Source organism: Lissotriton vulgaris, chromosome 10 (genome assembly GCF_964263255.1).
Source record: "Lissotriton vulgaris chromosome 10, aLisVul1.2, whole genome shotgun sequence".
Classification (NCBI taxonomy): domain Eukaryota; kingdom Metazoa; phylum Chordata; class Amphibia; order Caudata; family Salamandridae; genus Lissotriton; species Lissotriton vulgaris.
Genome location: NC_141698.1, coordinates 163,106,572 through 163,133,935, shown reverse-complemented (window position 1 = coordinate 163,133,935; position 27,364 = coordinate 163,106,572). Strand labels below are relative to the sequence as shown.

At 46.2% G+C, this 27,364-nt stretch overlaps 1 protein-coding gene across 1 annotated transcript in view; it reads right to left on the bottom strand.

Moving 5' to 3' along the window:
• Positions 1-27,364, bottom strand: part of IQCK (IQ motif containing K) — a 647,452-nt gene that overhangs the window by 218,080 nt on the left and 402,008 nt on the right. The window contains exon 12 of the mRNA XM_086940789.1: positions 17,545-17,629. Within this exon, the coding sequence (XP_086796915.1) occupies positions 17,545-17,629 (85 nt within the window). The remainder of the gene's footprint in view (positions 1-17,544; positions 17,630-27,364) is intronic.

The window sequence follows — 27,364 nt, the reverse complement described above, 5'->3', positions numbered from 1 at the left end:
TTTTCAGAAACCAAACAGACATGTTTCCACAATGGTTTCAATTCACTCTCCTTTCCAGTTGGATGGTTTAGCACCCTAGATAACGGTATTGTTATGTGTAAAATGACAAGATGTTCTGGATGTTAAGTCACTGAACCTCTTCTCTGTGAACAACATGCATGAAATGAGGTATTGGAAGGATATGCCGATAGTTTGGCAGAAACGGGGACGTGGAGTTACTTGGCAAAATCTGCAATTTGGACACTAACTTTGTAACCCATGATGGTCTTCATGGGGGACAGGGGATACTGAATGAAGTGGGTGGTTGAGCTGGTCGCAAAGGTATCTGGCCAGGATAGGTTTGGTTGCAGCCCTGTTCTCTAAGTGTGAGCCTTATAGGGCTTAAGGTGGTAAGGGGAGAGGTTTTATGGAGCGAGATGAACCATGCAAGATGTGGTGATAGGGTACAGCAGTATATCAGTGACACGAGGGGCATCAGAGTAGCAGAGAGACAGCCTAACTGAATGAAAGTGTATGCTGATTTGGAAGTGTGTACATAAAATGCTTTCCGTGTGGATTTGTGCTGGATTCCAGAGTCAGCAGACTAAGGAGAAAGCTGCTTAACTCTAGCTCATGAACAGTCCTCTCACCTGTCTCAGGACACTGGTTGATTAACATGTCATCTTGATTCAGTGGAAGAATTCAACTTATTTTCCTTGTTGCCATTCTACTCCACATTTCAGTAACATGAAATGTATCCCAGAAGGCAGGGGTAGCCAATATAAATTGTGGAATCCATCTTACAGCTGAATACTTAGGACATTTTTATTAAATCTCTTAAAGACCATCAAAGGCAGATACGTTTTTAGCTACTAAGGAAAAGAAGTTGCTCTCCCATAACTAAACTAAAAAGTTGGCTAATTTACTAATGTGTCCCTAGAAAATAAACAGGAGTGATATAGCCAGAGGATTCCACTGATTTTGTGAAAATGCAAGGGAAATCGATTTAAATTAGCTATGATAATAATAAATGCTGGGCTGATTGTCTTTAAGTGTAAGGACAAGGAACACTGGCTTGTAATACTGAAGCACACACTTGCTATTCTAGTTTTATCGGCACAAATCACTGTTTTCTAAAATACTGTAAACCACTTCAGTTGCACTACTGACAACTTAAGGAGAGTAGCCTTTGATTAACTTGTAAAAGGAAAAGGGCTCCTATCTACATTCATTCTGATGCGTGGGACCTAAACCCCGATAACAAACAACTAGAAAGAAGGTGTATCTCCAGTCGGTGGTCATGCCTACATTGATTACTCTTCACTTTAATGAATCTTTGCAGATCTTCTGGAATAGATCTAAACTCATGGCAAAAAGTTGATACAAAGAGCGAAGAAATCAGCTTAAAACGTGCAGTGTAAAGTTGGATGCAAGATTTATGCTGTTTAGGAACTTTGAGAAATCTCTATTTAGCACCAGCAACTCAAATGAATACGAAACAATGTAGAATGAATTTGAAATAATTTATGTTTGACTTGATCTTATGGAAAGGGGCGACCACTCGGTCCCCCCGAACGTATGGTGGAGTACCCCGATCCCCCCGGGAGGCCATCTTGGGCGGGAGGCGAGTCTCGGCTGGTATGCCCGAAGTGGCGTAGCCGGGGCGCGCTTTTTCCCGCCCTGGAGTGGGTTGTCCTAGACACTGAAGCCGCCAGCCACGCCCCCGGAGGCGGGCGGAGGCGGGTTTACGCCCGCCCGAAGACGGATAAAAGGAGCAACAAGCCAAGAAAGCATCCTCTTGTTCCTGTGCTCTGAAGCTGCACCTCCCCGCTGCACGTGAGCTCGAGACGGAACGAAGAGCCAATTTTGAGCGTTGTAATTTTGTTCTTGTTCTTTCAGATATCTTCGTTGGAGAATGCCGGGCAAGAGGGTCGGAAAGCGGGTCGGTACCGATCAGATGCTCCGCATGCTCGTAAAGGACATAGCCGAGTTGAAAAAGCAGATGGCGGCAATGAACGGGGTGGGAGGCCCGAAGCTAATCATCGGACCAGCATTGCCGGGAGTAGTCCCCAGTGGGAGAGGCAAGAGGTCCAAGAGGGGGGCACCTGGGGGGCAGGCCCCGGTTCCCGATGCACCGATAGAGGAGCCAATCCCGGTTCCGAAGGAGGGGCATCCGATCCCCGTGGTAGTCACCCCTGTGAACGGGGAGGATATGCCTCCCGAGTTGGCTGCACAACTGGCAGCGTGGTTGGGAAAAGATAGTGAGGGCACCACGGCGGATGACGCCAGGGCAGTAATAAGGCAATTGCGAGAATCTAGAGAGGCTGCGAAGGCACCATCTTCTGTTCCCCCACAGGTTCCGGTGGCCGAGACCGCAGCGGGCACGAGTTCGGCAGCAATTACAGCTCCTAGTTCAGGTAAGCGGCTACTGCAGATTGCGGGGGAGGGGTCTGTACCCTCACGAAGGGAGAAAGTGGCCCAGCATGTTCCACTCGAAGTTAAGGAAAAGATTTGGGCTGATAAGTATGTGAACATGTTTTCTTTGCTTACCGACCATTACGAGATCGAACATGTGAAGGGCCAAAAAGAGCTTCTGCATCCGAGTGTTTGGCGCGCCAAAATGGCCGCCTTTAAGGTTGATGAGAACATAGGTACTTGGGGCAGAGCGTTTGGCATATTCACCTCAATTATGGGGGAGCGGAGGCCTGAGTTGTTGTCCGAGTTACCCATATATCAGACACGGATCATGGAGTATTCTCAATCATACGAGGGCAATCAGTGGTTTTGTTATGACAATGTTTTTAGGAAGGCCAAAGAGCACGACCCAGCTCTGACCTGGGATTGTTATGACTCTATTTCTTGGCAAAAAATGGAGAATTCAGGCATGTTAAAGGTACCATTGTCGGGGGGTAACGGGGGTGAGTCTTCCCGCCAATCCTCTGGGACGCCCTTTCGGACGGGTGCAGGTAACGAGCATCACTCGAAGTCGAGTGGCAACACAGGTAAAAAGGGGATTTGTTGGAATTTTAACAGGGGAAAATGTACGAGGCCCCAGGGGTCATGCAAGTTTAGACACGACTGTGGGGGGTGTGGACAGTCCTCCCATCCCGAGACCATGTGCAGAGCCAAAACGGGTGATAACGGTGGTAGGGGAAGCGCCAAACAGGTCTAAAATAGTCCGAGGGGCGCCTTTACCTACCCCGGTTGATACCATGGCAATGATTCCTTGGCTCAATGAATACCCGGATCATGTCTCCGCTGGGGTGTTGCGAGACGGGTTTTCGTATGGTTTCCGCATTCCAGTGGGGAATTTTCAGGGTAAAACAAGTTGTAAGAACCAACTGTCGGTACTGCAGCATACGGCGGTGGTACAGGTAAAGATTGGGAAAGAGGTGACTCGAGGGCGGGTTGCCGGTCCATTCGATTTACCACCGGTTGCTAACTTTGTTTGTTCCCCCTTAGGGGTGGTCCCCAAGAAGGACCCGGGTGAGTTTAGGCTAATACATAATTTGTCAGCCCCGCGAGGTCTTTCCGTGAATGATGCGATAGACCCGGAAGTGTGTTCGGTGCGGTACGCATCTTTCGATGAGGCCGTCGCCATGTTGAATCGCCTGGGGCCCGGGGCGCTGATGGCAAAATCAGACATCGAGTCAGCGTTCCGGTTGCTCCCGGTACACCCAGACGATCAGCGTCTCCTTGGTTTCATGTTTCAGGGTCGCTATTACATGGATAAATGTATGCCAATGGGATGCTCCATATCTTGTGCTTATTTTGAAAAGTTCAGTTGTTTTCTGCAATGGGTATTCACGAGAAAGACGGGTTGTCAGCATGTTATGCATTATCTCGATGACTTTCTGTTCCTGGAGCAGCCGGGGATCCAGAATGTGGACAGGCTTTAAAAGAATTTTGTGGCTTAATGAATCATTTTGGTGTGCCATTGGCACCCGGTAAGACTGTGGGTCCCTCGACTTCACTCGAGTTTCTGGGGATAGAGCTCGATTCAGAGGAAGGTTGCTTTCGGTTACCCAAAGAAAAGGTGGTAAAATTCAGGGCCTCCCTTGAAACATGTATTCGAGAGACTAAGGTAAACTTGCATCAATTGCAGCAAACGGTGGGCCAGTTGAATTTTGCCCTTAGAGTAATGCCAATGGCCCGCCCCTTTTCCCGCTCGATTGCACAAGCCATGGTCGGTCTTAAGGAAGGACACCACCGCACGAGGCTCTCGGCAGAGATTCGCCAGGACATGCGCATTTGGTTGGCATTTCTGGCGGATTTCAATGGTCGAATTGTCTGGAACAAGCCGGCGGTGTCCTCCGAGGAGCTGGGGCTGTGGACAGATTCGGCGGGGAGTATGGGTTTTGGCGCCATATTCGGTACGCAATGGTCGGCTCAAAAATGGCCGTCATGGTGGCACGAGTGCGGGCTGACGAGTAACATTGCTTTTCTTGAACTCTTCCCTATTTTGGTGGCCCTGAAAACATGGCCTGAGGGGTTTCGGGATCACTCTGTGGTGTTCTGGTCTGATAACATGACCGTGGTTGAGTGTATCAATAGTCAGGCAGCACGTTGCAAATGGATTCTGAGACTGCTCAAAGAAATTGTGTTATTGTGTATGCAGTTGAATGTGCTCTTTAGGGCAAGACATGTCCCGGGGGTACTGAACCAAGCGGCTGATGCGCTTTCTCGTTTCCGTATGCAGGCCTTCTGGGGTTTTCTGCCCACAGCGGACCCGGTAGCGGCACCCTTTCCCGAAGCTCTCTGGTCTCTCGGTGCCCCGAACTACAAAACCTCGTGGGAGAGAGTTTAGCACCCAGGACAAGGAAGGCATATGAAGGGGCGTTCCGTTCCTATTGGTCCTTTTTGGGTTCTGCTAGGGGGGAGCTTTGGGGCCAGGAAGAGCTTGTCGTAAAATTTTTGCTGTCTTTACATCAGGCAGGCAAATCAGTAGCTACGGCCCAGAGGCATCGGGCCGCCATTTCCTTTATGGCAAGGGCTCATGGGATCCAGGACCCGACAGCGTCTTTCGTGGTGCAGAAAGCGCTACGTGGGTGGCAACGCCTTGAGGGTCGCAGAGTAGATGAGAGGCACCCGATAGGTCTGGATAGGTTGGCCCTGTTATTATCCGTACTCCCTGCGACATGTTCGTCCCAGTATGAAACAGTGTTATTCCGGGCCGCCTTTGCGTTAGCATTCCATGGGGCAATGCGGGTAAGCGAACTGGTGGCGAAGAACAAGCTGGATACGGTGGGGGGACTGTGCCGAGAGCACATTCAGGTTAAGGGGGAGAAGATGACTGTCTCGTTTGTCAGGTCCAAGGCCGATCAGGGTGCGATTGGGGATTGTGTAGTCATACATCGGATTCCCGGATCTCCCATGTGCCCTGTTGTTTGCGTAGAGGAATATTTAGCGCAGAGGGCGTCATCATGGGGGGGGACCTTGTTGAGGCACGCTGATGCCACCCCACTGACGAGGTTTCAGTTCCAGCGGGTGCTTACAATGGCAATTTCGGCCGCGGGCTTGAACCGCGGCGAGTTTGGGACCCATTCCTTTCGGATAGGGGCTGCTACTGAGGCTACAGCCAGGGGTCTGAGTGTAGAAAAAGTGAAACGTTTGGGGCGTTGGTCCTCGAATTGTTACAAAAGGTATGTGCGGTTGCACATGTTGTGAAGCTGCTATTATGTACTCACGCTTCTTGTTTTTTGTTTGGTTTACAGTTTCGCAAGCTTACGAGGCGGGGCGGACTGTGCAGTCGACCCGACACCTGGGAACCAGCGGTCAAACATCACCGGCTGCGGAAAAAGTGGTGTGGGTCGTGGGCCACTCATACGTGAGGCGTGCCGCGGACGTATTCAAAGCAGGTGACATGATTCACATGGCTGGGGAATACGGGTACAGGGTGACCTTCTACGGAAGGGGCGGGCTCTGTATTGACCAGTTTCAATCCTTATTCGAGGGCTTGTTAGGGCGGACAAGGTCACCGCCATCTATAATCATAGTTCATCTTGGGGGCAACGATTTGGTGACCACTGGTAGACGACTTCTTCTCGAGGCGATACTTTCCACAGTAAGTTGGTTGGCGAGAAGGGTTCCAGGGTGCACAATTGCATGGTCCCATATGATTCCACGTAAAGTGTGGCGGGGGGCGAATTCGGTTTCTGCTTTAAATCATTCTGTGAAGAAAGTAAATAACAAATTGGGTAGATTGTTTCGTTCAAGTGCACTGCATTGTATTCCTCATGGTTGTATCAAGGGGGACAGTATGTATTTGGGTGATGGGGTCCATTTGTCCCGGGTGGGGAATGAGTTACTCATAGGAGACCTCATAGCTTGGCTAAAGAGTTTAAAGCATGACCTTTAGGCAGGAGTTTTGTGGGGGGTCCGGATAGCCGGTCAACTATCCGGCCTGTGGCGGTAAGGTCATGATCGGTGAGCAGTAATTGGAAGATCCCTATGGGGGGGGTCACCCATTACGGATGGGAGCGCCCGGGGGAGGTGGCCATTGGCCCCTCAACGGGGAGGCGGTCCCTTCTAAGGATGGGCCGCCGAAAGGAAAGGGAAGGCGGTCAAGGCCCCTTCCTGGATAGGAGGGGCTACGGGCCCCTCCTGGGAATTTCCCGGGGCCAGGACACCTGCGACGGCAGATGTGGTAAGTTGTGTGGGGTGGGGAGGGGGGTTTACGCTACCTTCTAGACACCTCACACGAGTCCTCGGACGACCATTAAATGGCGTCGAGTTCATTGGGGCCCCCGTCAAGTCAAGGGAAATTGGTAGATGCACATGAGGTACAGCCTCTGTGCGGTCGCCCCTTGCAAGTGGGGGGGGTAATTCTGGTTTAGGGATCTGACACCGGTTACGACCTTGCCGTTGGCCCTTAACGTTAGGATGTACAATTTCAAGTTAAAATGTTTTGAAGGATGTTAGTTCGGCTAGGAGAACCTTTGTATTAGAAATATGTTAAGGTTAGCCAAACATCGTAATGTGGAAATGAAATTGTACATAATATGAAACTGTTAATTTTAATGTTTTGATTTTGTTTCATATTTTAATAAATACGGCCGGGAGGGTCACTCCCTCCCGCCTTCCAAAAGTTCAGTACGGTTTCCGGTTTCCCATCCTTGGGGATTGTGTCGAGAGGGGGTGGCGGGTATCTCAGCCATATGGAAAGGGGCGACCACCCGGTCCCCCCGAACGTATGGTGGAGTACCCCGATCCCCCCGGGAGGCCATCTTGGGCGGGAGGCGAGTCTCGGCTGGTATGCCCGAAGTGGCGTAGCCGGGGCGCGCTTTTTCCCGCCCTGGAGTGGGTTGTCCTAGACACTGAAGCCGCCAGCCACGCCCCCGGAGGCGGGCGGAGGCGGGTTTACGCCCGCCCGAAGACGGATAAAAGGAGCAACAAGCCAAGAAAGCATCCTCTTGTTCCTGTGCTCTGAAGCTGCACCTCCCCGCTGCACGTGAGCTCGAGACGGAACGAAGAGCCAATTTTGACCCACCCACCAGCCCCTGAAGACAGCAAGTGGTTTTGAAATAAAGTTTTGATGTGGTAACTCTATTTCTTACAGGTTGTTACGATTGAAGTGTTATTTGAGTATGCAATAAAGTGAATGGTTCTTTTCAGTATGTTTTTTCGAATAAAGTATTTTGCACTAGTGTTGATCAGTAATCATACGTGAAGCAGTTATGGTTGTTTTTTTTTTTTTTAATTTTAGTAATTCTAGTTAATTGTCGTATTTATTTTGGTCGGGCGGTAAGGTCATGATCGGTGAGCAGTAATTGGAAGATCCCTATGGGGGGGGGCGTCACCCATTACGGATGGGAGCGCCCGGGGGAGGTGGCCATTGGCCCCTCAACGGGGAGGCGGTCCCTTCTAAGGATGGGCCGCCGAAAGGAAAGGGAAGGCGGTCAAGGCCCCTTCCTGGATAGGAGGGGCTACGGGCCCCTCCTGGGAATTTCCCGGGGCCAGGACACCTGCGACGGCAGATGTGGTAAGTTGTGTGGGGTGGGGAGGGGGGTTTACGCTACCTTCTAGACACCTCACACGAGTCCTCGGACGACCATTAAATGGCGTCGAGTTCATTGGGGCCCCCGTCAAGTCAAGGGAAATTGGTAGATGCACATGAGGTACAGCCTCTGTGCGGTCGCCCCTCGCAAGTGGGGGGGGTAATTCTGGTTTAGGGATCTGACACCGGTTACGACCTTGCCGTTGGCCCTTAACGTTAGGATGTACAATTTCAAGTTAAAATGTTTTGAAGGATGTTAGTTCGGCTAGGAGAACCTTTGTATTAGAAATATGTTAAGGTTAGCCAAACATCGTAATGTGGAAATGAAATTGTACATAATATGAAACTGTTAATTTTAATGTTTTGATTTTGTTTCATATTTTAATAAATGCGGCCGGGAGGGTCACTCCCTCCCGCCTTCCAAAAGTTCATTACGGTTTCCGGTTTCCCATCCTTGGGGATTGTGTCGAGAGGGGGTGGCGGGTATCTCAGCCATATTGTTTTTCCCAACTGACTGGTTAATTCTCACATGTATAACTCTTCCACCTTGCCTTTCCACCATTAGTTTATCTGTCTCTCGTTGTATGAAGAGTTATTGGAAATTACTAAACTATTTTTATTTATATTGGGAGAACTACCTTTCCTTTCTTTTTCTGACTATCTATCAATGGGAAGGACCACCATATATGTAAATGTAAATGTGGGATTCTTGTAAAGCGCACTGTTACTCTACCCGAGTGTCCTGGCGCTGTAGACCGCTGGGGAACCCGTCCTGGTTTTCCCTGTGAGATGGTCCCTTTCTGGGAATCTCCAGGGTGAAACCAGGCATCCCCGGCGTCTGTGGGGGGCCGTTGTAGAGATGAGGCAAGCTTAATGCCCAGAGTTACCAAGTGTGTTCCCTGGTTAGAGTAGGCACTGAGGCGAGAATTATCGAGTCCGTTGACCCCTGGTCCACAACCCTGCCGCGTCGGGAATTGAACCCTGGTCCCGGGCCGTTCTCTGCTTACAGGTCTGCCACCTCTAACCAGTGAGCCACACCTCTCTACTATAGTATTTATTTTTACAATAATGATTCAAGTGTTTGTTGACTGCAACTAATGGCATGGTCCCACAATTAGTAGTAGCTGTGCTTTTTAAAAAATCAGCATGTTGTTTCTAAATAGAATGTTTAAAAAGTATGCTTTGTGGGTTATGTTTGTGTGTTTAAACAATCTCTCGCTTTCTGTTCTTTGATGGTAGGTGTCTCACTTCATCAATCGTGTACTCATGCAGAGACTAACCAGCAGAGGTAATAGACTGAGGACGGTTTAGCAGGCAAACATCAGAAACCTGAAAGAATTGATAATCCCCCAATATGTTGCATTATTCAAACACCTTTTGTCCATAAAATCCTCAAAGTCCAATAAAAAGTGTTTCTCTTTTGCTTTAAAAATGAGAATGTTACAAGCCACCTGTCAGATACCCGAGCGCTAACCTGGCATCCTTTCAATTTCATTTCATCTTGGGAATGTGTCATGGGAACCAAAGAGTTATTATGTTTTACCTGGTTTAAGATCCACATAGACTCTTACAGCTTATTTTTACCTAAATTAACAATGTAACTTACATTTATTTTTAGCTCTGTGTGTGGGGAAAAATCATTTCTGTGCACAGTATCTTGACAGTTAAAACATGGAAATATTGATTTTTTTCACTTCCCAGTTATGCAAACAGATGTTTGAAATTCTCTAAAATCACCACATACACTCTTTGTTCATCAGAAGTGTATGGTCGGTCCCAATGTAATTTCCTACAGTTGTGTATGTAGCAATTATTTGAAAAAAAAACGGCATGCTAAATATTAAATCTGCCGCGAGGAGCAGAGTTTATTTTTAAGTGCGCTGGCCTCCAACTTGGCATGTCTGAAAATATGACTCGCATGACCGTTTCGTGAACAATACTGTCATTCTGGTCTACTCTGGAGGAAAGCAGGGAGCCTTGAACTGTCGACCTTCCTGCCAACGGACGCCCTTCTGAACCTTTGGCCTGGGAATTAGCAATCGGAGACGCCTTGTGGCGTTAAGGCGGCTCAGAGAGTCACTGTGTAATGGCTGACTCCGTGTCACGGAGATGGAAAGGGGCACGCAGTGACGCTGTCAGCGTTTATTAACGTCACGCGCCTCAGTGGCTGAAAGTTGAGAGAGCAAGGAAAACACCACAGCAAGCGAAACACAAAGCGTGTTAGTTTTCAGACGAATATTTTATACCGAGTCGTCTCAGTACTATTTGGGCCAGCCAACACTGGTTTAAAATCGTCTTTTTCTTTTACAAAATAATGAGCAGACGTTGGTTGCTGCTTGTTAAACAGACAATGGCTTCTGTCGGCGCGCATTCTAGTCACATCTCGCTTGTCCTAAGTGCGCCATGTCTACATTCAGTTTTAAAGTGGAAAATAAAACACTACAACTGATTTCGTGAACAGCCGCTACAACGAAATGGAACATAATCACACAATATCTCGTCTATTGATATAGTCTATTTCTAATTGCACTTCTTTCAAATACAATTATGCATGCCATGAAATAAGCAGTTGATATGTGATACCCAACAATTAGAAAGTCATTAGCATATAAAATAGCCTTGGCCTGTCTCACATAATTATAGCACAGTGGTGATTAATAATATCGTACAAATGCTAATTACTCTAGAAATGTGGAAGCAAACCTTCTGATTACGGAGAGTGTTGCATACTTCAAAAAATTAAAATTATGCAGAACACAGAAGGGACTTCGGGGCACCGCAAATGTAGGGGTATTCAATCCCAGTGAAACACCCTAAATCTACCAGCAATTATACTCTGCCTACCCAAGTGCTAGTTTTAATCAGATTCTTTGAGCAATGGGTGAGTGAAATTCTACTCACACTAAGCAAGAAAATTGCTTAAGCATTTACCATTCCATTATTACAGTGTTTAATTGAGTAAACTAAAATCCATGACCAATTACAATGCAATGGAAAATTGTTTTGAGGAGGATGGTTCAGCCTGGACATGAGCAAGGCACACAATTCAAGTCAAACTAAACCACTCAGGAGGGTATGGTCCTCTGACACTTCTGATGTAGGTGAAGCTCGTTCCCAGTTGTATTGCACAGTTCACCAATGACACTATTTAGGGTAATGTACTTCCATTCCACTTCTTGCAGCATTAGAAGACAAATGGAATAGACCCAATTGCAATTAGAGTCCATTATATCCTCCTAATACCAATCGAAGGCTGCATCACTGTGGTCGAGATCTAAACCGGCGGTCCTTCCTTTTAACTTACATCTTTTACATTTACCAAATTTAAAGAAATGTAGGTTTCACAGTGTTCAACGGTTACTGCATGCTGCAAAGGGCTAATCTACCCACTAAGCAGAGGATTTACGGAGTAGGCGATGGAAATTAAGGAAGTGTCCATTAGGTGGCTTGATCCTCAATTTTGATATAGTTAGAAAGGACACTGTGGGTTTTCCAGTGAATTCACGTGCTGAGTGCATTAATAACCACAAACTAATTTGTTCATGGCTTTCTCTGATTTACATTGAAAGTCCAACCTTTGACAATCTCACTTCTGGGCTCCTAGATCGGATTAGTAAATGAAAATTCAGATTAGCCAGACCTAGGTGTGAAGCTTTTTCTGTGACCGAAGCAAGGCTCTGGAAAACTCTACCCCTCTCCATTTGGTAGGTGTGGAGGCTCCAGAAATTTAGAAAGAGTTTGAAACCTGGTTGTTTCCATACTTGTATCACAATCATGCTTTCTTAACCCGTTTAGAGAGTCGAACGTTCAGCGCCCAGTGCTGAACGTTCGAATAACGGGTGGGGCCGCGTCGGCCAACGGTCGTGCGCAGCACTGGCAAGGTAGTGCATGCAACGACCGTTGGCCGACGGCAGCGCTTAAGGGGTTAACGTATTTGGATCTCTTTATTTCACTTCGCCAAGAGAATTTGGTAAATGTTACATAAATTACCAACATAACATGCAAGAGTATTTTTGTAGTGAAGTTCTCTGAAGGGTAGAAAAGTTCACAATATATGACATGAAATCAATTTGTTTGAAGGCATAACCCCAAATTTAACAGGTCCCTTGTTGTTTACTGCGTCAAACAACTGTTCTTCCATAATGTTGTTGCCGTTCTGTAGATTTGCTCTCTGTAATGTCATAAAACAAATTCACCAGCAGCGTTTGCAGTGGTATAATCATATTGTGCACTGTTATCTTTGATAAGAGAAATTAGAATTTTTGAAAACTGGAATGGAGCTATTAAAAGCACAAATACAACAAGACGGGGAAATTGACCCAATCTGTCAACTGGTGTAGTATAACAAATTCCGCATATGTTGCTGGGACAAAAAAAATGTGATGTAAGATTCATCACAAGCCAAGAGACAATTTTGTCTGCAAAAATGTCATACAAAATACCTTTCTCAAATGTCTATTGCATATGTATGAGATGTCTGCTTTGATACTGAGGTGCAGAAGAAACATCTCTTTTCAGGAATTGTTTGCAGAAAGAAAGTATTTCGACAAATACAAGTGAAAATGCCAGTCTAGTATTTGCCAGACAGATGTTTACAGACAAGAACCATCTTGATAAAAATAAAAAAGTAGCAATGTTGATATTTTCTTTTCATAATTATCATATTAGCATTTGTATTGAATGTGTTAACTGTATTAATAGGAAATAACTCCTTAATGAATATGCATCTTATACATTAAAAATTCAGATTTTAACTGCCAAAGGAGCCTTGCATTAAACCAAAAGGCACTGTTATAGAGTAGGAAAGAGAGGAAACACGTCACACCTGCAGTCCATCTCTTTTGTGAGCATCATGTCACCACCTCAGAATATAATAATACAGACTCCAGTCAATGCAAAATAATTTAACAGTACCCATTGTATGAACAGAAAAATGCAGTTACGCTATCCCAAAATTAAAAGGAAGGGAGGAAAACACTACTGATAGAGTAGGAACGTGTTGCAGAGACAGCCATTGGCATTCTGTAGATTTGATCTCTGTAATGAGACTGTAAGCAATGACACTCCACTCCATGCCACCCTGACTGCAAATGAAGCAATATTGTTGCTGTGGTGGTTGTATGGACTGACACATCTGCCAATTAACCACAAAACACCCTAAACTGTTGTTGAAAATTGTTTTGCAGTAGAGGCCGCTTTCTAAGAAGGAGTTGGCCTTCTCTGTGAATAGTTTCTCACTGAGAAAGGGCTATGAGATACGACTGGAACCACCCACATTTTTGATGCATCTTGTCCATCACTCACAAGGTCAGAGAATGGCTTCTCCAGATCAACTGGTTGGCTGATAGTGACTAATTTTGCCATTTACCACTAGGCATTAAATTACTGACCTAAAAGACAAGTAGCAATAGCTGTGCAGTGAACCAATTTGTCAGAGGCTAAAAGTTTGCAACTCAACGTTCCATGGATTCCCTATTCAGGGGAGCAGTGCGAAAGCATTAGAGTGCTACCTTGAAGACAATTTTTGAATAACCAGACTCTCCAGTGACGATTGAGAGTACAAAATGTGCGAGTCACCCAAGGGGGTGGGGACTATGGCATCTAGCAAATTGCCCATGGGCTGCCAGCTAGACAAAGATGTCTCCTTTTAAGACATTATAGGCTCTAGGAGAGGTGTAGAGGACTGCATGATTTCAGTCAGAATATCAGACTTCACTTCCACAGATTCAAGGCCTCTGCTGCCTTCTGAACAACTGTTGTAAAAGAGGAGACATCCTCTGAGGCAGGACTAGAGTGGTATGAAATAACCCCTTATGGAGAAATAGCTAGGCCACAGGCATTTTCCAAGCCCAAGTCCAAGTAGATGTCAGCATAAGTACTGTAGGATGGCAGGAGGCGATCATTCTCGAAGTCTTAATCCTCCGTCCGTTCATAGTCTTTATAGCCAAACATTTGAATTGAAAAACTCCTCCAATGGGCCAAATCTTTGAGCTCTGATGAGAAACTTATAATTAAGTTAATCATTAAAATAGCCTTGATCTTCCCTTTGACTCACAGATGATACTTTCCCATAACATGTGCTTGGTTGGCACCAGAGCTGACTCAATTGGTGTTGTTGTCATCAGCTTTGAAATTGGTACTAAAGAAAAAGAAGATGGCATCGTAGCTTGTTTCAACGTTGCCTGAAGACTGTAGAGGCATGTCGTCAGAAGGCATTGGAGTGTGAGCCACCGGAATCCTCAAGCATGCAGGGACCTCAAATGGAGTTGTGGAGTCATTCTGAAAAGATCCAGTATCACTAGCCAGAAGGCTTTGACCTGCGCTACTTTGGTCAACAACCAAGACTCTCTAGTCTCATCCTCTTAAATGCCTCGGAGTGGCCGTTGTCAAGGAAGAATTTGGTGTCCGGGAATGATATTGAAACTATAAATGGTCCCGGGAATGGGACTGTTTATTAGAAGGAGAACACTTCTCTTTAAAATGCCATTTTTGGTGGGTTGTTTTTCGTGGGAAGAACTCTTATGAGAACATCCCTTAGAAGGTGACTTACATTATGGCTATAGATCCTGCGGGTCAAAGTAAACTATACTTTGTTTTCCCGCTGCCTGACGGCTTTCACGCGTACGGAGGTGCATAAGTCGCAGGCCATGCTCTGAGGTGGTATTAGCCATTCATGTGAAAGAGTGTCAGGCAACCAGTGCCAGGCAAACACGGCGCATTTCTTATTGGTGACCAAAACATGCCAAGATGGTACATATCAACCGTGACGCAAACACGACGCATTTCTTATTGGTGACCAAAACATGCCAAGATGGTACACCAATAAGAAATGCGTTGTGTTTGCGTCACGGTTGATATGTACCATCTTGGCATGTTTTGGTCACCAATAAGAAATGCGCCGTGTTTGCCTGGCACTGGTTGCCTGACACTCTTTCACATGAATGGCAAATACCACCTCGGAGCATGGTATGTTAACGTGTTGAAATTGTTCTATGAGTAATACAGCTGGTTAATCGTCTGTTATATGTCTCCTTGTTCCCTCCTGTTAATACAGGCTTTCAATTCAGGCAAGCATTGAATGTCCTGATGATGATCCACAATTTTAACTGGATCGAAAAGCCGTCGACAAATGTGGTCTAAACACTAGTTCACTATCATGTGCCAAAAATCATGTGTTTTCTACATATGTGAAGCAAATAGATTGAAAAATTACCTCTTTGCTCCTGTACCTTCTAAATGCCTGAAAACCTCTAGTTAATTGTACTGTGTATTGTATGTTTAGCACTGTGAATACAGGACTGTGTCCCACTGCTTTATTGTTGTTTTGTTTGATTTGACTTATTTAGTTATCGAATAAATTCTGAAGTCCGGCTGGACTTTATATTCATTATAGTGCATATTGTGGCCTATAATTATTGAAATTGTTATTCTTCCTTGTCAAGGACCGTTGTTCTTTACTTAATTGATACCCCAGGTCCTTGCTTACCTAGAGGGTTCCCTTGTTCTTTAGTAATATAATGAAGAAAAGTTCAAGACACAATCCTGGAGGGGACCACAGAAAAAATCTGGATTCGGCCCATTCGGTGTGAAAGTGGTAAATTCTGACCCTTAACTCATTGTTCCATTGTTCCCATTATGAACAAAATTACTTTTTACCGCACATTTTCCATTGCACCTGCCACTTGCGCTCCTTTTGCGAGATGTATTGCACTCTCTCTGCTCGCACATTTAGACCCTGGAACCAACTGTCTCCTTTCGACCATGAAGATTCATCACAAAGTAACTCTAACTTGGAAATGCCTTATCGCGTTTCCCCATTCTGAATTTATGTGTTTCCCCTCCTTCTCACAGGTCAGGTTAGCTTAATTCAGTTTTCTTTTTCTGCAAAAGAGGTTTCCACTTTGATTCTGGGACAGGATTGCCTTTGACCACATAATCGCAACAAATCCCATCTTCTTAGTTCCAACAAATTCAATCAATCAACCAATATAAACTTTATTCGGTCTTTGAAATAAATACCATAAAAGTAAAACAATCCATGACACACACTTTAAAATCATCCTCAATATCAGCAATTTAAAAATACATAGAATAAATACACAGTTAAAAAGGTCCTACAAAGATATAAAAGATGACGAATGTCCCACTCTCCAAGGGGTTTAATCGCAGCTGTTTCTCAACCTAACAGCGACTTAAACTAAGAACGTTAAGATTAATGTCTACCGAAAGCATTTGCAAGAATATGAGTGCGGGGCGAACCGGAGTAAAATTTGCCTTTTTCGGTAAAGGGAGAATATAATGTTTCCTGGGTACTTTATAGAAAATAGAAAACATCATCAAATGTAGCTTGTCCTGCGGAGCCTTATTGTTGCAGCCGCAGGACATAAGATTAACAACCCTATTCAGCTCAGCGAAGAGCAAATCCTCTCACGCCCTATGACACAGCTTCACAGCCCGAAGATTACTGAACTGATTCTCCGAATTTGTTTATCTACCTTTTACACAAGAACATTTCCCTTTTGACAAAACGCAGAAGATAATTCATCAAAATCTCTCTCTCTCTCTCTCTCTCTCTCTCTCTCTCTCATATATATATATATATATATATATATATATATATATATATATATATCATTGTTTTTAATGAAACTACCCTCTCTTAATCCATCTATCCACCTGCCATTTTCAAGCACATTCTGCAGAATCACCGATTTGCAACTCTTATTGCACATCCAAGGGACCAGTCTAATATCACATATTGATTCCCATGAGGCAGAAGCAGGCAGTCTTTAAATATCCAAGTGGGCAAAAGTGCACGTCAGTATTAAAATCCCGAAATAAATCATTTAAAAGTTTTTCTACATTGATATTCAGAAAAAAACATAAAAAACTTTCAATTGCGAGTATAAATGCAAACTGAGATTGAATATACAGCAACAGATTAAGACTAGATGGTGAGACTCACACTTCTCACAATCCACAATTCAGTCACTTGGGTCTGTTAGCTTCACGATTTACCTCACACCCAACAAACATTGCTAGAAAAAAAAATGCATCTTCTTAGGCTATGTCAACTTTATGCCCACTGTAACCTTACGGCGCATAAGACACCAGTATTGCCTTCACTTCACATGTTCTGTTAAAATCTCTTTAATAAAATCTTTTGAAATAAAAAAAGAGCACCTGAAGTCACAGCTGTGATTAGGTAATCATATTTTAGGTGTTAAAATGGGCAGCCAACCTCTGCACTAATCCCATACCTTCATTGCTGGGACAACTGTCAAACCACCAACAAGCTGTAAATCCCCACATCATAAATCGAGAGCTGAAATTGAGAGGGGCAAAGAGGACCAGGTTGAAGACCAAAATCTTGTTGTGGTGCACATATGCTGCACAATACGCCACACCTATCCACTGGGAATACTATATCAATGCCAAATAATATGTATGTAGTTATGTCAAGTCAAGTAATCGATCAAGTAATTGATCATTACCCAAAGTCTCCCACACCAGGCTTTAGATGAGGCACAGTGGTCTACTGCACAGGAAACATTTTTGATGGCTCATACCTTATAACCTCTCCAGAAAGACTGAATAATCAAGGCTGCTTCTTCATCTTCTAACAGCAGAGACAAAGGAATTGGTGGTCTTGGACTGTAAAGGAAAACAAGAACATTGATCAGACCACACTTCGATTTAATTTACTCATCTGCTAAATAGCGCCTCATAATCAGGTAATGCAGTGATAAGGCTGCTCAGTGCTATTTGGAATGCTGGCAGTCTTCTGAAATACACTTTATAAAATAATACTATATAGCAAGCATATTTGATTGTTTCCCGTCCAAAGTAACCTCTTATTATCTTGTATTTTATTATCTCCACCTTAAGAATAAGACGGCGACAGGCAGTGTTAGCCAAAGCAGGTAAACTATTAATCCAAATGTACCACGTGCCAACCAGTGACAATTTCATCAGCCTGTTGAACTAGCAAATAGAAATCTTGAAGATGTAAGGTCCTGTTGAAGTCAAAGGGCTGCAGGAAGGCTTTGTCATACAAACATTTACCCATACGCAAAGCAATGCATTGCAAAACCACTGACTCGTGTCTGGCATGTGTTCTGGCCATCATGGTTCTTGAGAAGTACTGTAAAGCATCTAACTAGGGTTTTGTACTGAGAAGGCAAAGACTTGCCTCTTAGTCACTAACAGGTGTGACTACTTCACTGCTTACATGCAGTATTACTGAGTCCCAAGTACTGGATGCTTTCATACATTGGGTGTTAAAGGAAGCAGGCGCCCGAGGAACATTGTTTTCCTTATGGTTGACAGGCAGGGTTGGGACAAGGACACCTCAAATTTCCCTTCTAGTGCTGCTAGCATAGTATAGCAGTGAGCAGTGAATAATATATTTTTGAATACCTTATATCTCATGAGCCAAGTGGAGGTCAGTATGAGGAGCCTGTCAGTTTGTGAATTCTCTGGACCCTTCACCGACATCAACTCCTGGAGCTGCTCACATCTAAAGGCTTTCTAAAGGCTTTGCTATGACTCCATGGAATTACATTTCTACCCCTAAGTGAGGGGTAGAAATGCAATGGTGTAGTCTGCTGCCCATAAGCAGTGGAGTAAACTGGGGCTGTAATTGTAACAGAAGATATTTCAGTCTGCTGTGAGTTTTTCACATGTCTATGCACCAGCCCTGCACCACAACACACTAGCAGAGTGGAATGGGTTATACAGCGGCACACATCATACTCAGCCGCGGCCCGTGCATATAAAAGCGGTGGGGTCAGGTGGGGTGGGATTTTGACAGACGATGACAGGGAGGTACAATTAATTATTTATTTAATTTCCCCCTGTGGTTGTCTGTTGAATCCCCCCCAACCCAGCCCCACCGTCCCGCTGCGCTTACCTGCAAGGCCCGCTCGTGATCATACTGCATTCCTACATGAATAATGGACACAGCAAGATGCGCCTGCAACACACATGATCTGTCCCTGAGCACCCATTTTGTGCCGGGGCATTTGCATGTGTACATATTCACGTTGCATATCAGCATAAGTCAAAAAGGCACTTTTTCCACTCTCTGCTAGCACTGACAAGGAAAACATTTTCACAAGTCTTCTCCTCTGTGCTTTAGATCTGTAATCTAAGGCTGTAGTGTAGTCTTGTCGGAAGTAGGAAGGTTTACACCATGGTCACCCTAACAACAGAACCATTTGCTGCCAGCTGCACCAAAGAGTCAATACTCACCTTCAACTGAGCATTATCAGAAATCACAATTGCATCCCTACACCACAATATGGCCCTTGAGCACATAAAAAGGGTGTTAATGATCCACCTGCCTAAAGAAACAACTTTGGATTTAAACAATCTGTTCAACTGTCAGTTAACTTCATCCTTCCTAATTTAGGTCAAAGTTCTAGGAACGCGGATAAACAGGCAACTCAAAGTGGGGGAACTTTGTACTCTTTTGCGATTTAACTCAAAGTTACAGCAAGGATACAACCACTGTACAAGACGATCAATGGATTTCAGATTGACCAAGGAAAAGAGAACGCCAGGATGAACATACAGACTGCTCGGTTGACCCCCAGATATACCTGAAAATGGAATGCACAAACAGTCTCATAAGCATAACCACATGCATGTCTAAAATGCATGACTGAATGAAAATATATAGTTGAAGTTCAACTCCCAGAAAAGAGAGCTTTGAGTTCCCCACCCAGACAAAACTGTGAACTAGCACCATACTGATATGAACATCTGACCAAAATGAAAACAGCAAAAAGTAAAACATTACATTTCAAAGTGAGAAACAAACTAAGTAAGAAATAAAACAAAGGAGTGATACAACTTCGAAATTGAACAACGAGCTAATGACAGACGATCGTTTAGACCAAATTGTAGATTTCTGTGCCTTATGAATGTTCCTGGTTTAACAATGTATTTTCAGCCCCCTTATTCATTTACATTAGCGCCAAAGAGAATAAGGAAGCAGAAAAAAGTTTGGCTCGGAGCTTCCCTCCTTTGGGCTATTTTAGACTTAAAATGCTTGGAAAGGAGGTGACAGAATCCCAACTAGATCGCAGAGACCCATTGTGTCATGAAAATTGGTAAAGAGCCAAAACTAGATTAAAAAATGATTGCACCAAACAAGCAATGAAACAGTTTACACAGTGATATTGGTATTTTTATTATGTGTTATGCCCCTTGTAGGTCCTTTTACACAAGTTTACACGATTACATGATGCTCTAGATCATGGGTGCTCGCAAACATTTTCCCAAGGGCCAAAACTTTTGGTCTGTGGGTCGCATTAATGCCAGTGGGGTGGCGGTAAGGTGGGTGCCCGAGAAGCGAAGGATATATATCTAATGGCTGAATTGAACAATGTGAAACTAGAAAAACAGGAATTAATTCCAGCTTCCTAACATTACCAAATTGTGTGATCCTAAGCAATTGTTTTATTTCACTTTCCCTCCTTTTTGTTCAATATCACATATAAGAAGACCTTGAAATACATGACTTCAGGATGTGCATTGTACAAATCCTTCCCCTGTGTTTGATCTACTAAGCCATAATATTGTTCAAAGAGTGCACGTAACAACTCACTTGCCTTTAAGTTCACTATTGACTTTGTTGTAAGGATGGGAGGGGAAGAGTTAATGTTTCTAAATTCATGTTTGAAAACTGTCACTTTTAAATCATACTTCTCAATGCACTGATGTTATTTGATGTGCTAAGGTGAAAAGGTTCTGCGTGCTAATGAAATACACTTTTTGAATTTTGAAGAGACTTATTTTTACACTTTTGCTGCAAAAGGTCTTTCAAAATGAAGGTGTACCTAAAGTGAAGCGGTGAAGAGCTCCCCAATAACTTCCTTTCTTTAACTCCAATTAACCTTTGAATAAATGCTTGCCTGTTTATTTGAAATCTTTTTATTGTTAGTGCTGAGTCGAGTAAACAGCAGCCCAGTGCTGCTATTGACCAAGCAGCCGCATGTAAAGATCAGGAGGTACGAATGCTCCTCCCTGGCCGTACTTTGAGTATCAATGCTCTAGATCAATAGAGTAAACAACAACATATTTGCTAACAGTTAACTGTGGTCACCTAAACAGAAATTCAATCGCATATGGCTGTGATGGAGGAAAAGTGAACTTGGCATGACACTGTTGCATGTTGCTAATTCTACTTAACAATGTAGAGGACAGTAATCTTGGGAACACATTAGTGATTGGTAATGCCAGACTTCATAACTATAGAGATAGATTTAGAAGCTCAGTTCAGAGAGGGTCTGATCTTTATTCTTCTGATGTCAAGAGGGAGCCTGTACCATAATCTGGGACGGAGCATTGTAGAAGAAGGCTCATCCTCCCGTTCTTGATATTTTTATCCAGGGAATTTAAAAAAGAGATCCTGAATTTCTGGGATAACTGCATAGTGGAGTACAGTAAATAGTTGTAAATTGCATACAGGACGGGTGCAGTCCATGTTTTGCTCTATTAGTCCAACACAGCACCCATTGCTATCCTCTTACTTTTCTTTATCATAAATTGATGGAGACTAAGTAAATGCTGTGTCACATGTTTTCTGGAAAAAGTTGAAAACTTTAAAAAATACCTGCTGCGTAGCGTATAGGAAAAGACCCATCCAGTATTCACAATGAGGGAGTGAAGAGTCAGTGTTCCAGAAACATTCCTTTCTATAACAAATGTTTCAGTGAGCATCCATGTTGGCAGAATTGTTTTGACTACTAAAAATCACAGCAACCCTCCCACCCAAGCGGCTGTGCATAATTACAAAAAATAATCACACAGATTTGCATAACAGTGTTAATGTCAGGATATCTAGATGAAATAATACAGAGGGTCTCATTTATATCCTGGCGGCAGAGTAAATTACTCCGTCACCTTGGATGAGGTACCACCCGCCACATTTATAAATGACTGCCAAGCAGGTGGTCATTTATAAAGAATTGTCAGGAACCACTGTGAGGGCGGTTCTTGTCAATACTTTTTAGGTTTTGACTGGCCATGCGCTTTGCGCATGTGCCAAAAAACCTCTTGAGTTGTGTGTGTGGGTTTGGGTCGGCCCTCGTCATTCATTGGCTGGCTCCATAAATGGAGCCTAGCCATTGGACGAGGGGCCTGTCCGTCAATGCCGGACCAGACACGGGGGCGTTCCCGACATTCTTTGGCTTTTGCCGACGTCACGCGACGCCGGGAACGCCCCCGATTCTGGTCCGGCATTGCCGGCACCTCCCTTGCTCCCCCTCCCGCTTGTTTTGGTGCCCGTCTTCTGCTCCGGCCGGCCGTCGTCAGCTCTCTCCTCCCCCTTTCCCGCCCCCTCCCGCTTCTCTCTAATGCCCGCCTTCCTGCTCCGGCCTCTCCTTTCCCGCCCCCTCCCGCTTGTTTTGGTGCCCGTCTTCTGCTTATCTGACATTCCTCGGAGTCCGACGCGGGCACCTCACTCTGATTCTGTGAAGAGGAGCGGTCTCTGCGGAGTGCCACCTCTAAGTATGGGCATGTCGAGGCCCCCCACCGCAGATCTCTCCCAGAGGTTCCTCCCCGAGAGCAGCGCCCCTGACTTGCCCCTTCACGGTCTCTCGGCCAGGCTCGCCGCGTCTCCTGTTCCCTGCGCATCTTTCTGCCTCCATCTCTCGTTGTTTTTTCCTCTGCACACCTCTGTTGACACTTCCCCGTTCGCCCGTCCCTCGTGGCCCGGCTTTCCTAAACTTGTTCCCCTCCTCTCTTCCCCTGCCTTCCTGCCCCAACCTCTCTCCCCCTGTCTCCTACCTTCACTCGTCGCTCGTCATGTCCTCCCGCAGCTCCTCGTCCACCTACCGCTCCTCGCAGCGCTACAGCGCTTTCGGTTCCAACTCCTCGGGTGAGCCCAGCTGCTTCGAGCCGCTGATGGAGAGCACGCGGGCCCTGGACCACGGCGGCCTGCGCCGGAGCTCCTTCGGCATCCCGCCCCGGGAGCCCTTCAGGTACTCAGGTGGGTAAAATCAGAGGAAGTTGTGTTTTTTTAGGTCTGGCTGCTTGACAGGCACAGCTGTCAGACCTACAGTTCTTTAAAATATACAGAGAGTGAAGTTTGGGGTTGCTCGGCGGAATAGTAGTTCTTCCCTCATGATGGAGCTGTTTAATGTATCATTCCGCCTCCAAAAGAGTGCTTACAGTGTCATGCATTGGAGAGCTACGTCATCTTAAAATAGGCATGTCGAGGCCCCCCACCGCAGATCTCTCCCAGAGGTGCCTCCCCGAGAGCAGCGCCCCTGACTTGCCCCTTCACGGTCTCTCGGCCAGGCTCGCCGCGTCTCCTGTTCCCTGCGCATCTTTCTGCCTCCATCTCTCGTTGTTTTTTCCTCTGCACACCTCTGTTGACACTTCCCCGTTCGCCCGTCCCTCGTGGCCCGGCTTTCCTAAACTTGTTCCCCTCCTCTCTTCCCCTGCCTTCCTGCCCCAACCTCTCTCCCCCTGTCTCCTACCTTCACTCGTCGCTCGTCATGTCCTCCCGCAGCTCCTCGTCCACCTACCGCTCCTCGCAGCGCTACAGTGCTTTCGGTTCCAACTCCTCGGGTGAGCCCAGCTGCTTCGAGCCGCTGATGGAGAGCACGCGGGCCCTGGACCACGGCGGCCTGCGCCGGAGCTCCTTCGGCATCCCGCCCCGGGAGCCCTTCAGGTACTCAGGTGGGTAAAATCAGAGGAAGTTGTGTGTTTTTAGGTCTGGCTGCTTGACAGGCACAGCTGTCAGACCTACAGTTCTTTAAAATATACAGAGAGTGAAGTTTGGGGTTGCTCGGCGGAATAGTAGTTCTTCCCTCATGATGGAGCTGTTTAATGTATCATTCCGCCTCCAAAAGAGTGCTTACAGTGTCATGCATTGGAGAGCTACGTCATCTTAAAATACAATGAATCATTGCATGTCTTTATATCACATTTTTTTGTCGAGAGAAAGCAATACCTTTTTAGGTTTTGACTGGCCATGCGCTTTGCGCATGTGCCAAAAAACCTCTTGAGTTGTGTGTGTGGGTTTGGGTCGGCCCTCGTCATTCATTGGCTGGCTCCATAAATGGAGCCTAGCCATTGGACGAGGGGCCTGTCCGTCAATGCCGGACCAGACACGGGGGCGTTCCCGACATTCTTTGGCTTTTGCCGACGTCACGCGACGCCGGGAACGCCCCCGATTCTGGTCCGGCATTGCCGGCACCTCCCTTGCTCCCCCTCCCGCTTGTTTTGGTGCCCGTCTTCTGCTCCGGCCGGCCGTCGTCAGCTCTCTCCTCCCCCTTTCCCGCCCCCTCCCGCTTCTCTCTAATGCCCGCCTTCCTGCTCCGGCCTCTCCTTTCCCGCCCCCTCCCGCTTGTTTTGGTGCCCATCTTCTGCTCCGGCCGGCCGTCGTCAGCTCTCTCCTCCCCCTTTCCCGCCCCCTCCCGCTTCTCTCTGATGCCCGCCTTCCTGCTCCGGCCCAAGCTGCCGACTTTCTAGGTTCTAGGCGGCTGTAGTCGTTGGTTGAGACGCTCTAGCCCCTTCTAGGCTCTATTCACTCTGGTATCCTGAGCTGCAGTTGGTTGAGCCGCTCTAGCCCCTCGTGTCTATGGTTACCGGTCCCACTTTCCGTTATCCCCACCTGTAGGGCGCCGCTCTCGGCCCGCTGGGGGTCTGCTACTATGGAGTCGGTAGGCGGGAACCCGCTTCACCAAGGCCTCCGAGTGTCAGATACTCTCCGGGTGCGCAGCCTTGCATTACTTCCTGGTGGCGCCTCTCCAGTGCCGGGCATGTAGTTCAAGGAGAGCAGCGCCAAGAATCTGCGGCACCTGGACTTCCTGGCACCCAGGGCGGCCCTTGACAAGCTCTACCAGCGTGGGGAGGTACGGGGCGTTTATTTATCTATTCGTTCGCACACACAGGTTACCTTCTCATTAACATGACCTGCGACTCCTTGCACAGCTTGTTCTTTTGTTTATCCACGACTCTACCATACATTCACCTCATGTGTTCGTCTGGTCCCCTGTCAGTTCACTCACTGAACCAGTTAATCCCCTGTGACCTTAGTAATATAGCCGTCCACTTGTTAATTACGCTGTTTGTTGTCGCATTAAGCCATCAAGTTCACTTATTCGTTCTTTTGAATAGTGATTAATTCACCCAGTCGTTCGTATCTGCTTTTGTGTACATGTCTCCTTATTGATATCTCCCCTTCGACCCACCTGTTCCTTCTCCTGCACCCCCCGTTTATCTGCACATCTCTTACATTCCCCCTATAAATTGTCAACCTGCTTCAAGCGTGTGTTCATCGATTCCCTCAATTATCCGTCTATGTACTTCGCCAAGCACTTTTTCCTATATTTGTCTGCCACTTCAGGGTCAGCTATTCGCTCATACCCTCAGCAGCAATATTAGCCATTCGTCAATGGCACGTTTTCAAGGGCTTTCCTCACTAGTTAAGTGTTACTGGGAGGGTAAATCACCACACAAATATTACAAACTAGGCTGCTCGCATTTCCTGGAGCCACGGGGCCCTGCAAAAAAGAATAGTGTTTTTGAGTCATTCGGGTTCACACCTTTTGTGAATTCGACCCTGATTATCTAAACCACGGTCACTGCATAAAAGTAACCCTCCCGTTGGTTTCGAAAAGATGCTTAGCATGTTCGCTGTGCGCACGGTCATTGGCACTGGTTGCATGAATGACTTCGGAAAGCGGTCCCTGTAAGCTTCAGCACTTCAATAAACAGCTGGCCCCTGTTTCATTTGTGTCAGGAGGCCTTTCCTTAGACTCAGGTGTGTTTAGAGACTCGAACAATACATACTCAGTATATGCATGAAGGGGCAAGGACATTAGATTTGTCACTGAAATAATGCAGGCGGCGTCTAGTGAGCGATTATGTGAAGGGTCTGTTCAGGTCGTTTCATGAATGATAGTCCAAAGTTGGGAGAGCCACTTCTGTCTAAAGTTATGTAAAGGGTTGTAAACTAAATTCTAAAACTGCATACATTTTGCTGTGGGTGGTCTTCATCCATAATTCGTAGCTCTATAGGGATTCTGAGTTTTAGTTTGGGACCCTATTTGACAGTGGGCATGGAAGGGGGAGAGTTGGCCACCTCAACATATATATATAGGTGACAGAAACGCACATATTGCCTTGAAGGCTCTGACCCTCTTGAATGTTCTCTCTGGGCTCAGAAGCAGTGTCCTGTGCACTTCAGGCAGTTCTTCAGTAGGCGTACCACTGATCTGTCTCTGGAACATCTGACCTGACTCCGGAACCACTGATCTGTTTCTGGAGCCCGTAATCTGCACGATGCAGAGTACTCACAGGAGAAGGTACCTTACAGACTGAAGAAATTCTCATTTTATCCCAAAATAGGAAGACCCTGTCAGTTATTTAGAGTGCTTAGAAATCAATGCACGGAAGCATTAAGTGCTGTTTAAAAATATTATTTGTGAGACAAAGATGTCAGCCCTTCTGATGGATTGCTCTTAGAACCCAGACTCGTGGCGCTAGTCTGTAAAACAGTAGAGCACATGACCTAGGCTGCAGATTCAGAGTGGAGCTTCAGAGTGCAGATTCAGAGTGCAGATTCAGAGTGCAGATTCAGAGTGCAGAGTGGAGCTTCAGAGTGCAGATTGGAGCTTCAGAGTGGAGCTTCAGAGTGGAGCTTCAGAGTGGAGCTTCAGAGTGCAGAGTGGAGCTTCAGAGTGGAGCTTCAGAGTGCAGAGTGGAGCTTCAGAGTGCAGAGTGGAGCTTCAGAGTGCAGAGTGGAGCTTCAGAGTGGAGCTTCAGAGTGCAGAGTGGAGCTTCAGAGTGCAGAGTGGAGCTTCAGAGTGCAGAGTGGAGCTTCAGAGTGGAGCTTCAGAGTGGAGCTTCAGAGTGGAGCTTCAGAGTGCAGAGTGGAGCTTCAGAGTGGAGCTTCAGAGTGGAGCTTCAGAGTGGAGCTTCAGAGTGGAGCTTCAGAGTGCAGAGTGGAGCTTCAGAGTGCAGAGTGGAGCTTCAGAGTGCAGATTGGAGCTTCAGAGTGGAGCTTCAGAGTGGAGCTTCAGAGTGGAGCTTCAGAGTGCAGAGTGGAGCTTCAGAGTGGAGCTTCAGAGTGCAGAGTGGAGCTTCAGAGTGCAGAGTGGAGCTTCAGAGTGCAGAGTGGAGCTTCAGAGTGGAGCTTCAGAGTGGAGCTTCAGAGTGGAGCTTCAGAGTGGAGCTTCAGAGTGCAGAGTGGAGCTTCAGAGTGCAGAGTGGAGCTTCAGAGTGCAGAGTGGAGCTTCAGAGTGGAGCTTCAGAGTGGAGCTTCAGAGTGGAGCTTCAGAGTGGAGCTTCAGAGTGCAGAGTGGAGCTTCTGAGTGGAGCTTCAGAGTGGAGCTTCAGAGTGGAGCTTCAGAGTGGAGCTTCAGAGTG